The sequence below is a fragment of the Mauremys mutica genome, chromosome 20 (assembly GCF_020497125.1).
Source record: "Mauremys mutica isolate MM-2020 ecotype Southern chromosome 20, ASM2049712v1, whole genome shotgun sequence".
Lineage (NCBI taxonomy): Eukaryota > Metazoa > Chordata > Testudines > Geoemydidae > Mauremys > Mauremys mutica.
The window spans coordinates 24,097,412-24,121,210 of NC_059091.1; the positions used below are offsets into that span (position 1 = coordinate 24,097,412).

At 58.2% G+C, this 23,799-nt stretch overlaps 1 protein-coding gene across 2 annotated transcripts; it reads right to left on the reverse strand.

The window, feature by feature from the left end:
* Nucleotides 1–231: 231 nt before the first annotated feature.
* Nucleotides 232–22,461, reverse strand: LDLR (low density lipoprotein receptor). Of its 2 annotated transcripts, XM_044995765.1 has the most exons (19): nt 22,352–22,369; nt 22,182–22,315; nt 13,779–13,901; nt 13,334–13,456; nt 12,372–12,746; nt 11,624–11,746; nt 9,485–9,607; nt 9,054–9,173; nt 8,380–8,505; nt 7,674–7,845; nt 6,986–7,213; nt 6,635–6,753; nt 5,814–5,953; nt 5,204–5,345; nt 4,904–5,056; nt 4,427–4,609; nt 3,834–3,911; nt 3,157–3,314; nt 232–2,370 (listed from the first exon to the last, which is right to left on the reverse strand). In XM_044995765.1, the coding sequence occupies exons 2-19, from the start codon at nt 22,255–22,257 to the stop codon at nt 2,335–2,337; spliced, it is 2,598 nt and encodes an 865-aa protein (XP_044851700.1). In that variant the 5' UTR covers nt 22,258–22,315; nt 22,352–22,369; the 3' UTR covers nt 232–2,334. The 2 variants fall into 2 exon arrangements, with proteins under 2 accessions (XP_044851700.1, XP_044851701.1); XM_044995766.1 differs by having other exon boundaries at nt 13,779–13,898; nt 22,182–22,461.
* Between the last annotated feature and the right edge of the window lie 1,338 nt (nt 22,462–23,799).

A 23,799-nucleotide genomic window follows, 5' to 3' on the forward strand; every position in this document is an offset into this window, starting at 1 on the left:
ATATTATATATAAATTAAAAATGAGCCAGTTCAGGAGAGCAGGCCCTTAGCTTTGAGCACAGGCTAAGGTCTCATGCAATTCAAGCTTTCCTGAACTGAGAGTCAGAAGAACTGAAGGAAAAACAAAACCATCCCCACAACATTACCACCCCCCCACCATTAGGAAGGGAGAAGCGACTAATTCAGATTCTATTAATTACGAAGAGAAGGACACAGTGACATTTCTACTGATCGTTTCCATTCCAAAAATTTAATTGATCACATTAGACTAGAAATTTTAAACACTTAAGATTTAAACAAAAAAAATAAAAATCTGTGACACTTATCGACTGTAGCCGACGCTTTCCCCCAGTAGGCGCTGGTTGTGGCATGGAGTCCGGTCAGTAGTGCAAACGTCCCTTTAGACAGTGAAAGATTTGATGGCAGCTGGAGACACCCCCCCACCTCCCCCAAAAACAAAACAGAAAGAGGGGATGAAGGATGGAATTAACTCAGCAACCATGAAAATCAAGAAAATAAATAAATCATATTTTACATACAGGAAACAGCTCCAACCAAACATATACAAACACACACACACAGGCCATGGTGTGTGGCAATAGATACTATATATAAGCTGTACACGGCTATTTACACCCTTCAAAGTAAGAGAGACGTTGAATCTGTCACAGCTTCAGGCCAAGAGGCGAGTTCTTTGCGTTGCTCCGTAGCCGAGGGACCGCGAGCGCTACGCCAAGGCGGGGAGAGGTGTCCCTTTGTGAACTTGAACCTTTAGATCTCGTAACATTCCACCGGCTTCCCTGCACTTTGATCATTCAAACTCCTCCGTGCAGAGTCTCCCCCGCAGACTGAATGGGGACGGGGCCGACTCCAAGCAGCAAGGCCACATTTAAGCCCTGATCCTGCGAACGTTTACGAGCCGAGTCGCCCCAGTGCAGGACCGGGCTATCAGTCCATATCCGCGCATAGGGAACGCCAGTAACTCAAGTACGCGCCAGAGCACGGGGAGCACAGAGCTCCCTCGCTCAGGAAGGCTTAGAAGAGACTTTGCGTTCTGGGTATTTTTGGTAGGTGCAGAATCGAGCTGACTCGAGTCCTGCACTTTGTGTTTGTATTTTAAATAAAAAAGGCAGTTTCGGGGGGGGGGGGGCTGTAAAAGGGATTCAGACTAAGCAGAAGGGGGGGCGGGGAGCCGGCTTAGACCTTATCAAGACTCAAAGTGCTAAGGCACGTGGCAACTGTAAACGGTAAAACGAGGCAGGAGACGCTCATGGCGCGTTTCCTCCTGCCCCGGCCAGCACAGGCCCTTCCTCTTTGCCCCCAGCCAGACACGCAGAGGCCAACGCAACGAGGCCTCTTCGAGCCCGACCTGGATCTCTTCCCTGCGGCCCCCGGGCTCCGCCAACCCTGCAGCGCAAGAGGGTGCCAGGGAGGGAAAAACCAAAAGACTGTGCAAAAAAAAGTTACCAAAAATACACAACGCCCCTGAAAAGAACCCAAAAAAGTGCAAGGCGGGTGGGGGAGAAGTTGCAGCATTGGAACCCGGAGATGACAATCGGCGAAGGGCGACTGCACCAACCGGCCCATCTCTGAGGAACCGTCCTGTTCAGCACGAGCCATGCCAGCGTCACCGGCCGAGAGAAGCACCTGGGTCAGGCCGTATCTGCCCGAGGGGGGGGGGGGGGGAGAAGAGAGGGTCTGAAGACGTTTCTCCAAGCAGGATAGGGACATGGTACGTGTGTGTCGGGATTCCAGATCTAAGCAAACATCCATCCCCCAGAGGGGGCGCACGCAGACAGACACCGAGTACAGACGGGATGGCAGCACCGATTTGGTTTTTAAATCCCTGATACAGATCTGGCTCCATCCTTCCTCCCTGCCGTTAGTCCGTCAGTGAAACTGACCCGCTGCAGGCGTGGGGACTCCCAGCTTACATCCAGAGAAGTCGTGTTTCTTTCCACCCGCCCGATTTCTTTTCTCCTTCACACGTAAGAAAAATCCTCCTCCTGTCCCAGATCAAATGGAAGAAAACCAGCAGGTACGTCCCCGGGGGGGGGGGGGAATTGACTGCATCTGATACAAAAAGTATTAAATATATAAAACATAAAAACCCAGGAGTCAAACCAGATGCGTCTCCTCCCCCGAGAGCCACGCGAACGGTGTGTTCGGGACAAGCAGCGCAGGCCCATCAAGTTACTCAGGAAGTGGCGCGGCGCTGCGGGCGGGTTGGACGGTCGTTAAAGAATCAAAGAAAGTCAGGGAGGAGACAGACGTGGCGCGTCCCTCCCACCCGTGAAACGAGCAGCAAAGTCTGGCAGGAGGCACGTCCCAGGTTCACGCTACGTCGTCTTCCAAGCTGACGATCTGTCTCTGTTAAGGAAACACATTTCAGCCGTTACCAAAGGTTTCTCCTTCGGACGAGATACGGGGCAGGGATCTAGCTAAGCCTCAGAAACCAAACAAAGCGGCTGCTTCAGACCTACTGGGTGAAGCTCTGACTAGCCAGGATGCATCGGCCATTGGGAAATGGGATGCAGGAACTTCTGCTTCAGAAATTGCTTGTGCTAAAGGAGAACTCCTCTTAGCTGCTGGCAGTATAGGGGCTAGGACACAGTTAAGCTACTCCGATTCCAATTGGGTGGGGGTAGTGTATTCCCAGGCATCCTGAGAAGGTGTGAAATATTATCAGTGAGACGAGCAGGGACTTTGCCAAAGCCCCAAGCTGGGTGGGGAAAAACCACCCAAAACTTTTGACAAAGCAGATTCAGCGACCACACAAATATTTCTCAACTACAGGAGTCAATTTCCCTGCAGTTTTTGAAGCAGGGAACTTGGACGCGTCCCACGTGAAATGTGCGCGTGTGGAACAGCTTGGTGTCTACCCAATTCCTTTCGGGACCAAGGCAGGTGACAAAAAGCCCAGAAACTTATTTGCCTTTTCAGAGTTGCCGACAAAGCAGACCCGTTGTTCTGGCCCAGCCCTGCTGGCTGCCAGCCCTGCGCGCAGCCACGCCTGCGGCTCTTGGACATACGCAGGCCACAGGCTCCTTGCCACCTGCCCCTCAGGGGCACTGCAGGCCTCCCGGCTCATGTACTGGGCGGGACTCGCTTGTGCAGCTGGATTTGGGAGGCCAGCCGAGGCAGGGAGCCGCTTACCGACGGGTACGTGTATCCGTCCTGGCTCCGACAGATGTGAACCTCGTCCTCCGTCGTTTTCTGATAGACGGGGTTGTCGAAGTTGATGCTGTTGATGTTCTTGAGGCGCCAGTTCTTCCACACCAGGAAAGCACCAAAGGCGATTAAGCTAATGAGCACTAATGGGGGGAGGGGGAACATTGTAACGGCCGGAATTAAACACAAGCCCCGAGAAGGTCTAGTCAATCCCTGCTCCCGTGAGGAATGGTACAGTGGGATGTGAAATCCCCATGGAGCACAGAGGCCCCCCCAGCTGGTCCTGATCCAGCAAAGCATTTCAGCGGAGGTCAGAGTGAGTCACCGCTGGGAGGTAACTGAGGTATCTCTCTCTCTGGTACTTAGATCCCGCTGCTGGGGACTATGAGTGACGCACGATGTGTTCATCCCCACAGCAGCGCTGCTATTCCCCACTGCACCGATGGGGAAACTGAGGCAGGCACCCACCCCAGGGGTCCCTCACGCATTCCTAGGAGAAATTCCTTCCCGCCTGCAGACCAGGGCGGGCCGCTGAACCCAATGGCCACGGCCAGACGCCTCAGCAGCCAAGGCGAGGAACAGCCAGGATCCAACCCCCGGCGATTTTGTTCAGAGAGAGGAAGCTGCTCTGGGCACCCAGCATTTTAGGAACAGGAACTTACCCAGCGGCAAGACAACGGAGAGCGCAGTGCGGCCGCTGTGCTTGTCCTGGTTGGTCTCAGCAGCAACCTCGTTGCGAGCTGGAAGAGGAGAGAAGCCAGTTAGCTGCAGCAGAGGGGCCGGAGCCAAGTGGCCGTTTGAGACAGGATGGTTTGTCTATCCCAGGCGCTGCACAGAAATCCCACTGGTCACAGCATCTGGCAGAGCGACTGGCTGACTCCCGGCTGTTCTGCCGCTGATTGCGGCAGCCTCCTTTTACAGGTGGGCAAACTGAGGCACGGAAGTCCAGTGACCTCAGGCAAGTTGGTGCCTAGGCAGGATTAGAACCCAGGAGTCCCAACTCTCATGAGTAGACGCCGGGGAGAATGGGACTACACTCCTCTCCCAGAACCGAAAACAGAAGCCAGGTGTCCTGACACCAAGAACACCCGGCTCTAACCATTAGACCACCTGCCCTCCCCGAGTTGGGAGCATAACCCAGGAGTCGGGACTCCCAGTCCCCTCTGCTCTAACCGCTAGAGCACATTTCTAGCTATGGTCCTGGACAAGGGAGGATGTCGGGGGGGCCCCCCCCCCAATAGAAAGGCATTCTTACCCTGCTGGGATAGAGTGACCATCTCTGACGTGGTGAGGTCGGGGTCGGGGCCGTCCCCGGCATGGGTGCTCGGCACCCCAGCCGTGGCAGCCGGTGGCCTTGCTGTCTGCTTCAGCGCACTGGTCGTGGTGAGCAGCCGGGCCAGAGGCGTGGTGCTGGTGGCGGCGGCGGGGACTTCCGGATCTGGGAGGGGAATTTAATACTTAGCGGAGGGGAGGGAAGAGAGGTTTCTCTGCCCCCTTTACTGGCAGCCTAGGGAGGTCAAGTGCCACTCAGCATCACACAGGGAAAGTCAATGACCACCCTGAGAATAGGACCCAGGAGTCCTGGCTCCCTGCTCCCTTGCTCTAACCACCAGGGAACACTCTCCCTCTCCAACAGGACCGGGCCGTCTACAGAAAGCTCGGCACAGAGGCACTGGGAAAGCCATGGAGCCGGCAGCTGGCCGCACAAGCGTTGGCCGATTCCCCCATGTACCTTTGGAGCAGCTCCTCATGTCCGCAGCGAGGTGCAGGCCATCGGGGCAGGCACAGGTGTACTTGGGCGAGTGGCGTGTGATCTGGGGGGCAGGGAGGCACAGGTACTCGCAGCCGCCATTCGGGAGAGGGTGGTTCTCGCACCAGTTGACGCCTGGGAGGGCACAGAGAGCATAGGCCTGAGCACCGAAAGCTACGGGGTGGGGGTCCGGGGACGGACGGAGGGATTCTGCAAGGAGATCCCAACGCGGCGGCAGAGAGGCCCGCGGCCCACACCCCCCGGTCCGAGCGCCTGCCGTACCTGCCGGCTGCCGCAGGTTGTGATACAGGACGATATCTTCCGGGGAAAACAAGTCTTCCGCCACCAGGGTGACGTTGGTGCCGGTCAGGCGGTTGGCGCTGAAGATGGCTTCGTTGAGGATATCCGTCCAGAACACTTTATCCTGAAGTGGGATTCGAGATGGAGACTCAAAAGAGAGGCCCCTCTCGTTAGCCACTGGTTCCTCCCCACACCCACCCACCGGAACAACCCACAGCATGTGCCAGTGACACGAGCAAATACTGAAAGAGGCAGACAAACGCCTGGCCTCTGTATCCAGAGCAAGTTGCATCACTGATCTCTGCATGGGGCAAGGTCCAGGCAGTCCCAGACCTTCCTCCTCTAGGTGGGACAGTCGACCCCATGGACTGAATTAGGGTTGGAGGGGGGCTAGAGCTTTAGCGACTTGTCAGTGGCAGGGGGAAAAGCCAGGCCTCTTTCGAGGCACCCGCATCACTAGCTGCCTTTGAAAGTGGGGAGCCCCATGACGCCAGGGGCAGGTCCCTTGATTTTGTGCCTGGGACGATTAAGTTTCCACCGTGGATTTCGCAAGGCGGATCCAAGACAGAGGAAGCTTCGACCCAAGACCCACCTCAAAGACGGTGACCGCGAAAGGGTGAGCCAGTCGCTCCTGGTCCTCGAGGATGGTTTTCCTGCTGCCCCCGTCGACGCCCACGCTGGAGATGGAGTGCAGCTTGGAGTCCACCCAGTAGAGGCGCTGGTTTACCAGATCTGAAATAGACCCAGGGCTGGTGACGTCTCCGGAGGCTCCAGGACAGCAGAGATCTCGCAGGGAGCTGGAGCACTCAGCTAAGAGACCTTCTAGACAAGCCAGACTCCCCATTCAGCCAAGCCACGGAGAATCCAGCCACGTGAAAGGAACGCGTTACGCTCCAGTCTGGGCCAACGCTCCCATAGCTTTGGGGAGCAAAGAGCGGCCAGAGACCCAGCAGCACCCCTCGTACGTGTGCTGAAACCTCCGCGCGGGACACGTCATCGATCGAGGCGGGAGCCTCGCTTTAGACAATTCCTGGCCTTCAGTAAGTGGCCTGGACGGATTTTCAGAAGCTCCCAAGAAACTCCCTGAGGAGCTTAGTTTTGGGCTCCCAGACTTGGCCAATAAACCCCCCTCTGGGTGTTACTGACGCCCTCCCCTGCCCAGCTCGTTACACCGGAAAGAGCTTTAAGCATCTCCTCTAGACTCTAGCCCTGATGGTTGTTCTTCGACCCATGGAAACGTGGGGCTGAAAGGGGTCACTGCATCATGTGCCCAGGCCAGTGAAACCACATTGGTCAGATTCCCTTTGGTTTGCGATCCGTTTCCACCTGCGCTCTCCTCAAGGGAAGGTTCCTTCAGTTCCATGGGCCCTGCTGGCGGGGAACAGTGGGACCCACGGACACCCCCCCACGTACCTAGAGTTATTCCATTCGGCCACTCGATGCCGTCTTTCACCAGGGGGAAGCTGTCCACGCCGTTCAGCCCGCTCTTGGCAATCTTGGCAGAGCTCCCCCAGTCCGTCCAGTACATGAAGCTGCCAGGAGGGAGGCACAAGGAGATTAGAAAGCACCACTCACCGGGGACCCGCCAAGCTAGCGCGACACGGGGGAGACAGCTCCGAGTCTGGTCACGGAGTTCGAGCCCATCTCCATTTGAATTCTCCTGTCAGGGCACCAGACGTCTCTTCGGTCTGCGTTGCTCAGGCACGCTCCGACTGCCCCTTCCCCTCCTCCCATTGCACACGAGACGGCTTCAAGGCCACCTACCCGTGGCTGGGGTCCACCACGATGGCACGTGGCTTGGAGCCGGGCTCCTCGATCAGGGTCTTCCTCTTGGTGCCCTCCCTGTTGGCCACGGAGATGGTGCCCAGCGCTGAGTCCGTCCAGTAGATGTTCCCATGGACCCAGTCGACGGCGATGCCATCGGGGGCTCGGAGGCCAGTGCTGATCACAGCGGTGTGGTGGGTGGAGTTGTCAGCCTGGTCTAGCCGGGTGCTGCAGGGGAGAGGAGACGGGTTAGAGCCAGGGGCTCAGACCCAGCGGCACTGGAGGAGCGGTGCCAAGTGCCAACGGGCCCGTCGGCGCAGCGCCAACGAACGCCAAGGAACTGCGTCAGTTTCCGCCCGCGGAGAATCAAGGGCAAACTCTGGCACTGGTGAGAAGACGCCAGACCAACAGTCCTGAAGACCGACGGCTCTAAGCCGTGGGGCCAGCTTCCCCCCAGCCCAGGGAGGAGACCTCACAGGCATCTCTGCTGGGGCTCCCAGGAAGGGGCTCGTGGTTTCACTATGTGGACCCCGCTTCACTGGGAAACGGGATTAGTTTCTTCGCTGGAGGGTCTATCAGCTGGGGCGAGTTTCACACCCTGCCGGGTCGGGCTCCCCCTGCTCAGTGGGGCTCTGGGGCCGCGCCTGGCGCTAGGAGAGCCAGGCTGCCCCGGCAGAACCGGCTTTACCTGTAGATTTTCTTCTGAGACAGGTCAGACCAGTAGATTTTGTGCTGGGCGATTTCCAGGTCCAGGGCCACCACGTGTTTCAGGTGGGAGATGAGGCTGCCGTAGTCGCTGCGATCCAGCGTCATGCGCCTCACTTCATTCCGGTTGGTGAAGAACAGGTACGCAATGGTGCCTGGCAGGGCCGGGAAGGAAGAGAGGGGCCATGAGACAGGGCCAGCCAGCAGGCAGCCACCGGGCAAGACGGGCCAGGGCCCTTCACGGACGGGAAGGGGGAACCGCCAGGCAGAGCTGGAAGTTCACAGTGACAGAGACAGTAATACCAAGACACCTGCTGTCGCCGTGGCGACAACTGTGGCCACAGCCCCCATCCCACAGGGTTGTTTCCGCCTGACACCGCCAGGCGCTGGGAAACAGCCAGTCGGTTTCTCATTAACCACTCGCAACAGTTTTCTTAAGCAAACGTCCCGCTCTCCGATTCCGCGAGAGTCACCTGATCTTAAGGTAGGGAAGCGTCTGAAAAGCAGGGACTGCTGAGAGCCAGGCCTGGCAGGCCCGAAACAGCCTGGCTTCACGGAGGGACTAGGAACCAGATGCTGCATCGCACTGGGACGCAACCCCTGGTTTTCCAAGAATACTGCAGCCTGGCCCAGACACAGGAGTGTCGCTCAAATGAGGCATCCCCAAGAACCAGGAGTCGCTGACTTACCGATGGCTTTGCAGGTTTTGGTAGTGAGGTCAAGCTGGTAGCCTTCGTTACATTCACACTTGTAGCTTCCCTCCAGGTTCACGCAGATCTGGCTACACGTATCGGGGCTCAGACACTCGTCAATATCTGCAAACCCCCAAGAGGAAGCAGTTCAAAACCCCTCGAAACGCAAGAGACAGGATGTCCCAGCAGAGATTTTAAAAAAGAGAAATCAAGTATTTCTTTTTTAACTCCCAGGAGGCCGAGAGCCGCATGCGTTCGCTGTGTCCCAATCCCAGAGGAGCATTTACATTTACCACCGTAATAAAAACCGACTCGCCCCGATTTCAGGGCTAGGCCAGAGGTCGCCTTACTCATCAGCAGGGCCCTGTGCAAAGTCAGCTGAGCAAAGCCAGGCGGGACTGGCAGCCACACGTCTGTTCACACCAAGGAGACCTCCCTTTGCGCGGAATGTGGCCAGATCAGGCCCCACTCGTCAGACGGCACTTGCACGTTGGGAGCGGTGCCCGGACTCGGCGCATGCTGCTTAAAGCAGACATTACCCCTCAAAGCCACAGAAATCTCCCCCACGGCCAGCGAGAGGCAATTAAAAATACTGCTCCGGACTGGCCCCTGCAGCTGGGGGTGGGTTTTAAAGCCATATACAGCAGTTGGCGGGAGGGTGGAGAACCTACCTTCACATTTCTTCTGGCCAACCAGCTGGTAGCCCTCAGGACACAGGCACTCGTAGCCAAGCTTGAGATCTTTGCATATGTGGGAGCAGCCGCCTTTGTTGGCCAGGCACTCGTTTGTATCTGGAAGGAGACCGACGTGGCGTGAGCCGAAAAGCTTTGTCCAGCATGGTCACCTAACCCGCCCGTCCCTCCAAGGCCATCGACGCACCGCGCTGGCCCCAAGCGGAGGCGTTTGTAAGCGCGACGCTCACCGCCCCCTTCTAGAAACCCACCCGAGAGTCTGTAGGATCCAGCATGTCAACAGCAAAGGCGAGAGAACCAATTGCAAGAAACTTGGGGAGCCAGCTGGGCTCCCCGGAAAGGACAATGCCCTCGTCTGGCCAGCTGTGCGTCTTCGAGCCCGGCCAACGCGCGACCGAGCAAACTCTTACCACACTCCTTGATGGGCTCGTCGGACCAGTCCCTGCAGTCCCGCTGCCGGTTGCACACTTTGTCCAGAGGGATGCACTCCCCAGAGCGGCACTTAAACTTGTCAGGCCCTTCGCAGGCAGTCACTGGAAGGAAGGAAGGAAGGAGACTCTTGAGTTTCATGCTGGGCTTCTCTTGCAAGAGAGACGAGCCCTGGAGAGGTCTGCCAGCAGAGCGCCCCACCTCCAGCAGTGCAGAGAGAGGCCAGGGCTGGGGTGGTCAGTCTTCCCTCTCCTCCAGCTAGGAGCTCAGCACAGCATCTAACTCCATATGGAAGTCACACAGTTTTGCTAATCAATCATTGTCCTGGACCCGGCTGGGTACTCTGGGAGGTGCCGGGTTCCGACTGTCCTGACATTGTATTGACTGCTTGGGAAAGGGTTTTACTTGCCCTCAAAGTAAAAATAAATCCAGAGCCGAAATCAAACCCCATGATGCCACCTTGGCACAGGAACCGAGCGAGAAAGCGCAGATCTTCCTAGCGGAGGATCCCTTCCCGTCAGGTAAGATGAAGCTCCTTGACACACTCTGGCAATTGGAGGGGTCTTCAAACTCTCGGGGGAATTGACCGAGAATGGGAACCGTTAACTAACAATAGGGACATTAACAATGTTCCTAGCAGGCAGGCTGCAGCCTGCCTCGTGCATAACAAAAAGCCCAACCCTGCCACGCCAGCCAGCTGCAGTAGCAAGGGACAGGGACAGAGTCTGTCCGTCTCTCTCATCGGCACGCTTGTACACCCAGCCCCGCAACCCCTCTCCCCCCCGATGGTGATCAGTCACCCAGGCACACACACCCCGTGCCCCTCTCCAGTCTGAGGCTGCTCCAGGCACGCTGGAACGGACACGCTGCCAGGGAAGAGGTGCGTGTCCCCCGGCAGATATTTTTTGCCTTTTTCTGCCCCTGCTTTCCCTGCCAGCCTGGGAATCCAGCACCCTGTCTCGTAGAGCCAGACATACCCGTCTGCTCCAAGACACCCAGGTCTGAACCACGTGCCCCAAAACTGCAGACTTAACTGAAAGCCACTAAGAAGCGTTCTTGTCTTTAACACTCAGATGCCCAATTCTCAATGGGGTCTAAACTCAAATTGCTGGCCCTCTAAACACTGACAGACGTGCATGGCCGTTTGCCCCCGCCCCCAGGTATTAATACATACTCTGGGTTAAGTAAAAAGTGATTTTATTAAATACAGAAAGTGCGATTTAAGTGGTTCCAAGTAGTAACAGACAGAACAAAGTGAATTACTGAGCAAAACAAAACAAAACACGCAAGTGTAAGCCTAGTACACTAATAAAACTGAATACAGATACAATCTCACCCTCAGAGATGTTTCAAGAAGCTTCTTTCACAGACTAGACACCTTCCTAGTCTGGGCCCGATCCCTTCCCCTGGTCCAGGCTTTGTTCCAGCTCAGGTGGTAGCTGGGGGATTCCTCGTGATGGCCTCCCCTTTGCTCTGTTCCACCCCCTTAAATATCCTTTGCATACGGCGGGAATCCTTTGTCTCTCTGGGTTCCCACCCCCTCCTCCCTCAATGGAAAAGCACCAGGTTAAAGATGGATTCCAGTTCAGGTGACATGATCACATGTCACTGCAAGACGCCATTGCCCCCTTGCCAGCACACACGGATACAGGAAGTAAACAGCCATTTACAGTCAATTGTCCTGGTTAACGGGAGCCAGCAAGATTCCAAACCGCCATTAATGGCCCCCACTTTGCATAATCACAATAGGCCCCAGAGTTCTAATCCTCGTTTCAAATACACGAGTGGTACATTTAGACAAATAGGATGATCACATGCTGTAGATTATAAGCTTTGTAATGACGCCTTACAAGAGACCTTTCGCATGAAGCACATCCCAGTTACATTATAGTCACACATCGGCATACTGCCATCAAATCACAATGCGACGTCCCAGGCAGCACTACCTGTGACTGCAGGAGCTTGTTCGGCTAGAGATTCTGGCCAGAACAGGAACTATTGATCTCAGAACAGCTTGGAGAGTAGCGGTGACCCAGCTCAAGCCGGCAGGAGGCAGCCCTGGGCTCGGCGAATGCCAGGTCACGCGGGTCTGTCGGCCGTGCCCACCCTGCGCCACTCACCGTTCTTGCAGCCGACCTCGTCGCTCAGGTCTTTGCAGTCGTACTCCTGGTCGCACTGCCGGCTGCCGTGCACGCAGGCCCCGTCGTTGCACTGAAACTCGTCCGGGCGGCACGTGGGCTTCGCTGAGGGGACGGAGAGGAAGGCAGAGACTTGGGGACCCAGCCACAAAGGCAGCCCGGCGCCCAGGGAAAGCCAATGCAGGTTTCTATTTAAATCCGACCCCAAAGAGCACACAGCGTCTCTGGGCTGGAGCCGGCCCCGGTGGGGGCACGTGCCAGCTGAACGAGGGGCGCTCGCAGCGCTCGCTTGCCAGGAGGCAGGTGGGCGACTTGACTATCAGATCAGCCACTCCCAATTCATCCCCTGAGCAGGGTCAGCCAGGCAGGGATGGGGTCACTAGCCTCTGTTTGCCAGAAGCTGGGAGCAGAGCACACGAGAATGGCCCTGTTCTGGTCACTCCCTCTGTCGGCAGCCAGGACACTGGGCTGGATGGACCTTTGGCCTGACCCAGTCTGGTTTCCCCACCCCCACTATGCATCAGCCAACACACCCGAGCCTGGACGCGCCCACACCAAACCAGTCTGTGGGGCGGTCCCAGGCTTCTCCCGAGGCTGCCCCACTAGAGGCACTTGGGAGGAAGGGGCCTGGGCCAGTAGGAAGTTTCCCGGGAGCCACTGCCTGGCCAGCAGCCGGCAACAGGCGTCAGGCCCTCCCCGCGCGGCTAGGGATCGGCAGCGCCCGACGTACCACAGTTCTCCTCGTCCGAGCGATCCCGGCAGTCCAGGCCCCCGTCGCAGCGCCACTGCGCGTGGATGCACTCCCCGGAGCCGCAGTGGAACTCCAGCGGCGAGCAGGGCCCGGGGGTGGGGGCCGCCCGCCCACCGCAGTTCTGGGGCCACTCGTCGGAGCCGTCGGGGCAGTCGGGGTCGTCGTCGCAGGCCCAGAGCTTGGGGATGCAGAGGGAGCTGTTGCACTGGAACATGTCGGGGTTGCAGGTCGGAGCGGGGCAGTCGCCCTCGTCGCTCCCGTCCTCGCAGTCGTGGTCCTCATCGCAGACGAAGGCCAAGGAGACGCACTGCCCGTTGTGGCACTGGAACTGGTCGTCCATGCAGCTCTTCGGGGCTGGAGAGAGGGGCAAGGCAGGGGGGTGATCGGCAGCCCACGCCGGGGGGGGGGGGGGGGCGGCCCACGCCGGGGGGGGGGGGAATTGGCAGCCCACGCCTGGGGGCGGGGGGGAGAGAGGGGCAAGGCGGGGGGGGGGAAATCGGCGGCCCACGCTGGGGGACTGGAGAGGGAGACTCCGCCCCCGTAACAGCTTGGGAGGCCGTTCCCGGAGCGACTGCAGCTCTGTCTACGCCTGCAGCGGTTGCGCCTCTGACTGCAGCCTAGGCACCAGCCCTGTTTGACGTGCAGCGAGGTGCCCCAGGTCACCACAAAGCAGCAACAGAGCTGGGGATAGGACCCACGAGGCCCGACTCCCAGTCCCCCCCGATCTAGCCACTAGCCCCCACTCCCCTCCCAGAGCTGGGAGCAGCCCCCCCCCCCCCCCAAATCACAATTCCCAGTGTTCCCCTAGACCCAGCCAGTTCCTCCAGCACCAGAAACTCCCCGCCTGCCTGCTCGCACGCCAGGCCATGCTCTGCCATTTAAAGCCAGGCGCGCAGGACGTCCTGTGCGAGCCGTTGGTGCCGACGCCGAGCGCGACTTACCACAATCCCGCTCGTCTGAGCCGTTCTCGCAGTCTGCCTTGGTGTCGCACCTCCAGGAGGCCGGGATGCACCGGTTAACGCGGCCCCCGCAGCTGAACTCGTCCGACTTGCACGTCACCGACTCTGGAGGAGACAATGAAGAGGCACTGGGTGCAGGGGACCGCGAGGCCAGTCCCTGCTAGCATGGGCTGCCCTCTCATCTCACCCTGGCCGGCCCAGACCCTCCCTCCCACAGTTCAAAGCCTCCCTCTCCTTTCTGGCCACCAATCGATCCCTGGCCAGTTTGTCTCCATTTCTTCTTGGGCCAACTTTGGCCTTTATCAGCTCTTCACCCTCCCCCAGGGGTGCCCCCCCTCGCTAGGCAGAGCCAGCCAAGCTCTGCATCTCCTCCCGCAAAGAGATCGGCCCTCGATTCCCCGCTCAGCCACCTGGAGCGGCCACTTACTGCAGGTCTCCTGCCACTCGTCGGACTCGTCCTTGCACTCTGGGCTGCCGTCGCACACCCACTTGGAGGGGATGCACTCGCCGTCCTGGCACTGGAACTCCGTCTTGCTGCATTTCTCCTCTGCTGCCAGGGAAACAAGAGGCCCCCGGGTTAGCTGCGGAGAGGACAGTGAGACGGGCTCCCACTGGGAGCAGCAGCCGCTCGGGAATGTTCATCAGGAACCAGCTGCATTGCCGGAGACGGACCAGACCCTACAGGCCAAGTTCCCTAAGCCCATCAGATCCCCCATCTGGCTGTCTGCTGCAGCAGGAGAGAGAACGGGCCAGAGCTGGTGTAAATCAGCACAGACCCACTGATGCCAAGGGAGCCATCCTGATTCACACCAGCTGAGCATCTGGCCCCTAAACCCATCTGAGAGTGGGAGGGCCAAACCAAGGTCTCAGTATCTGTGGACACAAGCCGTTATCCCAGCTCCAGCCGGATCCCCACTTTTCATGGGGATGGGGTTCCCCACTTGGGCGCATCCACATTTTAAAGATCTTCATGGCAGATGCAGGGAGTGAATTTGTGGCTTCAGTGGGCCCAGACTTCACCAGTGTCTATTTACAGGCGTTCTGCAAAGCACCGTGTCCCCGTGTGGTGCTACAGAACCCGCCCGGGCATTGCACGCGGCCGTGAAGCGTAACCCAGCAATTCCCCGTCTCCCTACGCCAGCTGGGCATTAGAGAATCGCTCCTCCAGCCTCGATCCCTTTCGCCAACGCAAGCAGACACCTCGGGAAAAGCATCGCTGGAGAGGAAAGGAAGTTAACTCTCCTTGCCAGCCACAGGAGAGAGGGAGCCGGTGTTCAGCCAGTGCTAAGAAATACCCTCACCAGACTAGAGACCCCACCCCCCTTCTTCCTGTGTCTGCCCACTGCTTTATGACCCACCCCACAAAATTATTTTCTAAGCAGAAGTGGGTGTTGGGTCAGGGACGACAGCATCCATGAAGGGTCCGAGCCAGACCGAGGAGGGTCAGACGCGCTACTGCATGGGATGAAAAGGATCCAGGGGCCGGAGGGGGAGTGACAGAGCAGATTGTTTAAACGTTCTCTGCTTGGCTGTGAAAGCTACCAGAGGAGCCGGGAGTTTGGGTAGGAAAGCAGGGTACCTTTCCGCTCCAAAGTTCCCACGTCTTGGCTAGCGGCTACAAAGCACGCCGCGTGCGCCAGTCTAAAAGGGACCCAACAGGACCATGCTCTGTGCTGCTGCAGGGGAACGGCAGCACGTGGAGAACACGGGATTTCGGAGACAGACGGCGCCTTGCTCCGGCGGGACAGAAGCCGGACTCGAGAACAGAACGGCTCAGCCCTGCCCATGCTTGCCATGTCTTGGGATATTTGACAGCCTTTGTGAAGACCCAGCTTCTGGGGTCTGGTGATTTACATTCCTACCCCGTCCCCCACCAAAATCAGCTTTAAACGAGAAGCCATCTAGCCCCCTGGCTGCTGGGGGAATCTCAAACATGTCAGCCATACCCAAGGTCCCTCTCTGGCCCCCAGCACCAGAACAGCTGAGCACCCCCTGAGAGGCAGGGCAGGGCCATTATCCAGGTGGGAACAGAGGCCCAGAGACTGAGCCAAGGTCACGCAGGGAGTCTGTGGCAGAGCCAGGATTTGAACCCAGAGCTAGTGCTCTAACTGCTGGACCACCCAGGTCCTACACCAAGAGACTCCACTTTTGAGATCTCAGGATTTCATGGGGCTCAACTCAGGATTGTGGGACCTCAGGAGATCACCTAGTCCAACCCCCTGCTCAAAGCAGGGCCAATTCCCAGACCCCCAAGTGGCCCCCTCAAGGACTGAGCTCCCAGCCCTGGATTTGGCAGGCCAATGCTCCAACCACTGAGCTGTAGCTGAAGGGACAGTCCCGCTGCAGGCCGCAGAGAGTTACACTGAACTGCAACGATTCGAAGAGACCAGGCTAGCTGGGCACTAGGCTGTTCTGCCCTGGCAGGCTCCCGCACCCCATGGACCAGCCCCGGGGAAGCACCTGACTGGCATCCGCCACGCCCTGTGAAACACACACACGCACATTGCAGGCATGAGCTGACTCATGGCACGCTGGGTTTTCCTCCCACGGCCGCTTGTACTGTTACTACAGCTTCCGCTCTGCTGCACGCCACCGAGTTTCAGCCGATTCACAAGCCCTCACTTCACACACGCCCTTAGAACGGCCCCGGCTCCGTGTCACAGTCGTCCCAGCGAGGAGGAGCCAGGATCACGCCACCAGCGCCCGGGGCTCGGCCCAGCTATTCGTCTTCCGAGATAAGCTCTCAAAGGGCAAATTACTTCTCCTGCCTGGCTCCACCGCTGCTTCTGTGTTTGCGTAAGGCTACGGCCGGCAAACAAGACACCATCAGGCGACCGAGCCATGGGGACATCTCTGGCACAAGGTGGAAATCTATCCCCTGCCTTCACACGCACCCCCGGGCGTGTCACCGGCGTTTAAATCCGGTGATCAGATGGCCTGAAGTAAAAACCTCCCCACACCCCCAGCTGGATTTTGCAGCTGTTGGTCCATTTCTAGTAGACCCCTTGTTATGGGTTTTATTGGGTTGCACCAATAAGGAGGGACACTGGCAGACTGGAGCCTTTCTAGAAGTGAGTATTTTCTAGCCAGCCCTGACCATAGCGCCCTTCCCAGGATCTGGAACTGTGACGGATTTGCAAATCACGTGGCACTGAAACGGACGTCGCCGGGCAGCCTAGATGGCTTATTTCACCTGGCCTCAGAACAAGAGCGATCAGGTAGCAAGGCCCCCCCGAGAGGCCAAGAGTTGGCTGCTCGGTAATGTTCTTCCTGTGAAGGAAGACACACAAAATGGCAGCTGTGGCTCCGGCAGGAAGGCATTGAAAAGTGCAACCCACACACCACCTCTCCTCTCGACAGGCACCACACGCCACCTGGGACTTGCCTTCGGTTTTTAACAGGGCTTTGCTGGATCGGACTTCGCCCTGGGGAAGGTCACTGACACCCAGCTCCAAAACCCTGTGTCTTTTGAGGGGAGCTGCAAAAACAGACACCACAAAGGCCTGGGCTACGCCCAACAATGAGGTCGGTTTAACTACATCCCTCGGGGTGGGAAAAATCCACCCCACTGAGCACATGGGTCAGTGGAACTAAGACCCCGTGGAGACAGCGCTAGGTGGACGGACGAATTCTTCTATCTGTCTAGCTACCGCCTCTTGGAGAGGGATCACTGGTGCTGAGGGGAGACTCTCTACTCTGCACAAGTGTTTTAAGGGTCAGACGCGGTTGATGCTACACAGACGTCAGCTGATGGGCAGAAGGATCCAAGAAAGCAGACGGCATCTGCATCCGGGGAAGCCAGTTCTCAGCAACGTGACGGTCGCCTAATGCCTGGACATCGTCGAAAGCCTTGGACATCAACCTCTAGAGCTGTCCATTTAATCCCACGCAGCCATGCCAAATGCTAGACCCCGGGGGATCAGAGGCCAGGCTTCTGTCCTACAACCGCCCAGCAGGAGCTCGGAGCTCCCTCTGTTACTAGGTCAGACACATCAAAGCGGCACTTGAGACATCCCCTGGTTTCACTTCACTTTGGGGACACCGCAGTTTCCCTGTTCGATGCTGCCCGGGAACATCCATACACTTGCTTCGCTTTGGGGCTGCTCCCGCAGCAGAGCTAAGCCCACCAGGATCAGGGCTCGAGAACTTCCACTCGCCTGGGGGGAGCTTTTAGGGGCACATCGCCAAGTGGAGCGTCACTTGCAAATTTCAACGTTTCCCGCCCCTCGCATGCCTCAATTGCGAGAACCGTACAGCGCTGCCACACCACGGTAATGCTGAGCCGACACAGAGCTCTGATGTGGGAAACTGGCAGGGCACAAGCAAGGTTATTAGAAGGGTTGTCGGGCACAATTTGCAACAGCGCTGCCAGTAAAGGCAGCCTACTTCCCTTTAACCCAGCAAAGGACGGAGGCTGCTCGAACGAATACTTCAGCCAACGCACTGCCAGAGAAAGCCACTTGTTCTGCTCTGCCCATGAGGCCCTGTCCGCGACTGACGGCGGAAGAGCAGCCCTCCCCAGGTTTCCATCTCTTTCTACGGCTGGTTGTACAGCGAGGGGTGCAGCCTGATCGCCAGCACCGTGCTGGCGATTTATGTTCTACACGACTGAACCACGGCGCACCAGTTTATTGCTGTGCCAACAGAAAACTAGAAAGCACTGAGGAGACTTTTCGATCGCTGAGCCCCAGGAGAGGAGAGTCAGATGACAAGACTCTCTGAACTGATTTTCTGAACCCAGCCTCGGGGCACCCAACATCCCATCGGACCATGGTCAACTGACCCTGGGAATGGGTGGTTTGCAGATGGTATTTTGGGCTCTAAATGGAAGAGACGCTGCCATATTGGCCAGAACAGACGCACATCTGGGAAACCCTTTGAAATTTACATTAAAAAGTTTAAGCAACTCAAAAAAAACCCCCAAAGCCCCCACTTCCTTTTCAAATCGACATCCTCAATTATCTTCCCTAAAAATCAAATAAAAAATTAATTTCTTGTTTCTAGGACCAGGTGAGAAAAATACACATGTTGCCACTAGGCAATAATTCCTTTTGCTCTCCACGCTCTGTGCAGACAGCAGATGCGTGTGGTATGACAATAATCTAGGCAAATTTTAAACGCTTTTCACTGCAGAACTGTGATGTTCTGTTTGCTCCAGCTGTAGATTTAGGGCTGGATTTTTTTTTTTGGCAGCTCAAGTCACCCTTTCACATGACAGCCGATTTCTAATCCACTTCCACGGCAGGTTCCACTTTGCTACAGACTGTTAGCAAGTCCTGGTTATAGAAGCCTGTAGCTACTCTCCATTTCATCAGTCTCATGTCACAAGTTCAGGATAAAACATCACTCCAGTCCCTGCCTAGTTTGTAAGAATGCCTGGAACACAGTCAAATTCCTCAAACCGCTGGCAAAGCCAACTGCAAAGCCCCTTTGCCTGGCACAGGAGTCTGGAGCATCATCTCCGTGTAGCAACGGCATCATGCCCTTGACAGCGCCTGGACAGATGAATGAGTAACACTCACTCCAGAGCCTGTACTCGATCCAAAAAGCCATGTGCATTCATTAGTGGCATTTTGCTGTGGGTTGCACTGGAGCAGGAGCAATGGAAACCCAGCGTGGTGCCATTCAGTCTTCAGAAGGCAGCTGAGAAGCAAGGGAACGGATCCAGAGGGCCTGGAATCCTTTCCTGGAATCACACTCCAGAAGACCAAGGGCACCAGTCAATTAGCCCAGCTGGCAGGAGTCCAGGGTGGGGGAAGAGGGAAATCAGGCCAAAGCCGAGTAATTACAAAGTAACTGTAATGACTCTACAGACTTCGGACCAGATTTACAGAGGCACCCGAGTTCGGGTGACAGTCAATGGCAGACAGACGCCTAGAGGAATTTACAGGAGAATCTCTAGGTGCATCAGTTTAGCCCTTTGTCTAACCTTATGCCGGCGCAGTTTGGGTCTGGGGAGAAGCAGCCCCGATTCGACAGGGAGCCTTTTGTGGAAACTCTCTACACAACAGGCAGGGAAATCCCAGATGAGGGATTTGTAAGATGAGCAACGAGTTTCCTTTCCTGCTGAATGAAACACCCTACACTCCCTACAGCTTATCCAGGACACTCCCAATTTTCAGCAGTGTTCGCTATCCAGATCCAGTGTTTGCACCGGGGGAGGCTGTGGATTCAGCTAACTAGGATTTTGGGCTACAGAGATAACTGGGAGTGCACGGCCATGCTACAGCCACACCTGGGGTTGCTGAACATACAGGTAGATGTTTCCCTGCAGAGGCATAACAACTATCAACAAATTCACACACAACTGAGTTGCTCTGCTTTCTTGGACAGAGCACAAGTGCCCATTCCCTGGCTGCAGGGAGCAGCGTCTGAGGAGAGGGCTGTGTAAAAACATCCCATGCAGGAGTGAACTCTTAGGGTGGCGAGAGATCCTGAACCAAACCCATGCAAACCTCAGGCCAGGAGCATTTAGAGACCTAGCAAACGCTTCCAAAGCACCAACGTGCAAACTACACTGCTAGAAACTCAAGAATGCGGAATGTGAAATTTTGCCAGGCACCCGATTTTGCACAAAAATGGGGGGGGGGGTCATAAAAAGACTGCAGTGAAACACCACCACTCAGTGTAAGCAAGGAAACGCCCATCTGACACTCTAAGCAACAGGCATTTGGGTGCAGACAAAGCCCTTCCGAACATTGAGGTGCAGGATGCCGCCAAGTCAGAAAGGTTTAGCCCCTTGCACTGGTGTAAGTGAGGACACAAGATGCAGAGCGACGCAGGATCCTGGCTCATGAAGCACCGAGCACTCTGGGGATGACACGGAAACGTGCCTGTGTACCAGGACCAGGCCTGGGCATTTCCAAGCAGGGCCCCCCGGACACACGCCACAGGCTGCCTGACAAGGGGCTCTGCACTCAGGGCCGTGACCCTGAGGCTCGTTTATGGATTTTAAGAATCGGTGACCAAGGACAACTCCAGGCTCTAGCTCCCCAGGGCCCTGCTGCAGTCAGGGCAACCCCCCCCCATCCCCCTGACATGGTATCAGGATCAGCCACAACCCCAAGTCAGCAAAGGGGCGATGCCCCGGGTCCCGCTCCCCCTGGCTGGGGGGTGACTCTGGCTGGGGGGGGGGGAGACACTGCACCATGGGGCTCTTGGGGGAGGCAGCCCTGGGTTTATGGGGGGGAGAGAATGGGAGGGGGGGTAAATACACACTGGGGGGCTCATGTGGGGAGGGGGTTGATGCAGACACTGGAGGGGGCCATATGGGGGGGGTCACAGAGACCCTGGGGGGTCAGGGGTTCATGTGGGGAGGGGGGCTGCCATGGGGAGCTCCTAGGCTGGGCTCCGCCCTCCTCAGCTGCCATTGGCCAAAGGGGGAGGGCCACCCGGGTGGCCAGTTGCAGCCACAGCCAATGAGCGAGGGGAGAGCCCAGTGCGCATAGGCTGGGGTGGAGCGGAGCCCCGCCCCCTTCCCTTCCCGCCCACCCTGGTGGCCCCGCCCACCCAGAGCCAAATCACCCCCCCATGTTCTCCAGTCCCCCCCCACCCTGACAGTGCCCCCCGCTGTGTGAAACCCTGTTACCCCCCAGAGCCCCCCACAGACCAGGCCCCCCTCCCCCTCAGAGCCCCCAGACCCCCCCATTGGCCTCAGAGCCCCACCAGGGACCCTCCACCTTACACCCCCTCAGAACAGCCACCACAACCCCCAGACCCCCCATTCACCTCAGAGCCCCACCCAGCACCCCCCATTGGCCTCAGAGCCCCACCATGCACCCCCCAGCTCCCCCCATTGGCCTCAGAGCCCCACCATGCACCCCCCAGCTCCCCCCATTGGCCTCAGAGCCCCACCAGGGACCCTCCACCTTACACCCCCTCAGAGCCCTCAGAACAGCCACCACACCCCCCAGACCCCCCCCATTCACTTCAGAGCCCCACCCAGCACCCCCCAGCTCCCCACCCAGCTCCCCCCATTGGCCTCAGAGCCCCACCAGGGACCCTCAGAGCCCCCCCCGCGCCCCAGGCGAGATGCCACGGCCAGCCCCCCCGCCCCGCGACCAGCCAGGGGTCATCAGCTGTTCGTTACCCCCCCCTCGGGGGGAAGAGCCCCCTCCCCGCTGGGTCCTGCGGCCCTTCCCTTCGGGCCCAGCTCCCCAGGGGGCTTCGGGCTCCTAACGCCCCTCGACGGCACTTCGGACCCCAACTCCGCCGTTCAACCCACAGGCGCGTCCCCGCTGCATCCGAGCACAGCTGATCGGTAACTCATGGGGGGGGACTGACCCCTCCTCCTTCAGAGCACCCCCCCTTCCCCCCAGCAAGATCTAGGGTCTGAGTCGGCGCTCGGGTGTCAATCCGGAGTAAGTCACTCGGTTCGAGCCCAGCCGGGGCGAGCCATGGGTGTAAACGGGATGAGAACACAAGCAACAGGTGGAGACAGATGGGCTCGGGGGGGGGGGGGGGGTTTCCACCTGGGTTAAGGGGGGGCGAATCCAACTGCACCCCCCTCCCAGAGGGGCGGAGCCCCCCCAGACTTCCCAGCCCCGCCCTAGCCAGGTGCCCCCCCCCCCGGGAGTGTGAATGAGAAACACTGCAGGGAGGAAGCGGTTTCACAGTAACACCCCCCCGGCAATGGGGGGTAGAAACCCCCCCCGAGAAAAGCGGGGTCTCTTCCCCCCATCTCGCTGCAGCCGAGGGGAGTCCCAGCCGGGGGGGCTCCAAGCCCCAACATGACACTGTGGAACCCCCCAGCCCCGCGCCCCACGTGCCCCCCAGAGCTGCTGCCGAGCCGGGCACTTCGGATCCCGCCCCCGCCCAGGCGGGCTCTTACCGGAGCTCGCCGCGAGCCCGCGCAGGGCGAGGAACCCCAGAGCCAGCAGCGAGGCGGCGACCCCTGCCCGTCCCATGCTCGCGTGGGGCCGGGAGTCCTGGGCGCGTTAATCCGGAGCCGGGCAGCCGGGAGTCCTGAGCGCGTTAATCCGGAGCCGGGCAGGCGGGAGCCCTGGGCGCGTTAATCCGGAGCCGGGCAGGCGGGAGCCCTGGGCGCGTTAATCCGGAGCCGGGCAGACGGGAGCCCTGGCCGCTTGCAAGTGCACGTGGGGCCGGGGACTCGCCTTTCAATGGGCTGCGGGGGGAGGGGTTTCGAGTGGGGTGATTTTCAAACCGCTCCGCATCACGGGCGGGGGCGGAGCCGGGAACGCACGATGTGACATCGGCCATTTAACCCTTTCCACCCCCCGCCCCGCCCCTCACCCCGGCCTTAGGGCGGGCGCCGAGCGCCCCCGGACCCCCCGAAACGAGGGTGGGGCCCATGTTTTCCCCCGCGTGGGGCATTTCCTAACAGAAGCGATGGGAATGGCCTGCCCCGCCCCCCCCCACCCCTGCCTGCTGCAAACCAAGGAGTTAATCTGTGATGTTTGTGTCTCACTCCTGCCAGCAAAGTGCTCTGGTTCCCCAGCTGCCCGGCGCTGCAGGAACGCAGCCTGGCAGGAGGATTTAGTGATGACTAAGGGGGATGGCACAAGCCAACCTGGCTACGCACTAAAAGAGCCTTTAGCAATTCAGAAGGTCCCGCTAGGTAATCCCAGCCCAGCCCCCCCACGTGAGAAGCTGGGAGAGGCCAGTCAGGAACCCCAGTGGGGTTGCATTCTCTACCCTGGGTTTGTAATCCAGGGCTGCTGTTGCTTTCTCCCTGGGGAGAGGTGGATGTGCTAAGAGCATGAAGCAAAGCTGAGTAATTCTCCTGCCTCTGCTGAAATCAAGATAATGCCATGCTAGAAATCCAGGGCCTGGCCTGGTGCCTTGACGCCTGGTCTTCTACAGGGAGGCAGCCGGCACCGAGATCTTCCCAAAGAAACACCAGGCCCGATTCTCTCGTCGCTTCCAGCCGCGCAGATCAGTAGTAACTCCACCAAAGTCAGCGGACTTACACTGATGTAAAAACTGGAGTAAGAGAGACAGGGCCCAGGCCAGTAATCCTGTGTGGGACACTGCGGCAGGCACATGCCCCCCGGCTTTTCAGAGCCATTCCCAACCCACTGCAGGGAAGCTGAGATCTGGAGCTTTTTCTGGGGGTGCAGGAACCTGGGTTTGTACCAATCCCCTCGGTTCTCATCATCTTACCTTGGCTTAACGGTACCCTGAGGCGCCTCAGTCTGCAAACGTCCAGTGGTGGGTTCTAGGAGTTACAGTTTTCAGCAAAGGTGGGGCTGGGCAGGAATCTAAGGCAAAGAGGCAGAGACAGTGGGGAGGAGAAACCCGACCTTGTAAAACAGCCCAGCACTAGATCTGGCTTCCTAAAACGCCCGTTAACCCGGGACTCCAAATCCAGCTAGAAAATTGAACCAGAGAGGAAATGGCTGAAGCAAAAGCTACAACTGTCTCTCAAAAACACCAGCCCGCCGGTCCTCTTTCACAAGGCCACGCCTACGTCACGCTCCTGGGGGGGG

Bases quoted from the DNA above. Each gene is read 5' to 3' on its own strand.
- LDLR (XM_044995765.1), bottom strand. From the start codon at position 22,257: ATGGGACGGGCAGGGGTCGCCGCCTCGCTGCTGGCTCTGGGGTTCCTC. The intron at 7,846-8,379 runs GTAAGTCAGCGA...CGGCCCTGCCAG, and splicing joins CAAAACCTGCAAAGCCATCG to GCACCATTGCGTACCTGTTC. The intron at 5,954-6,634 runs GTACGTGGGGGG...GGTCTATTTCAG, and splicing joins GCCGAATGGAATAACTCTAG to ATCTGGTAAACCAGCGCCTC.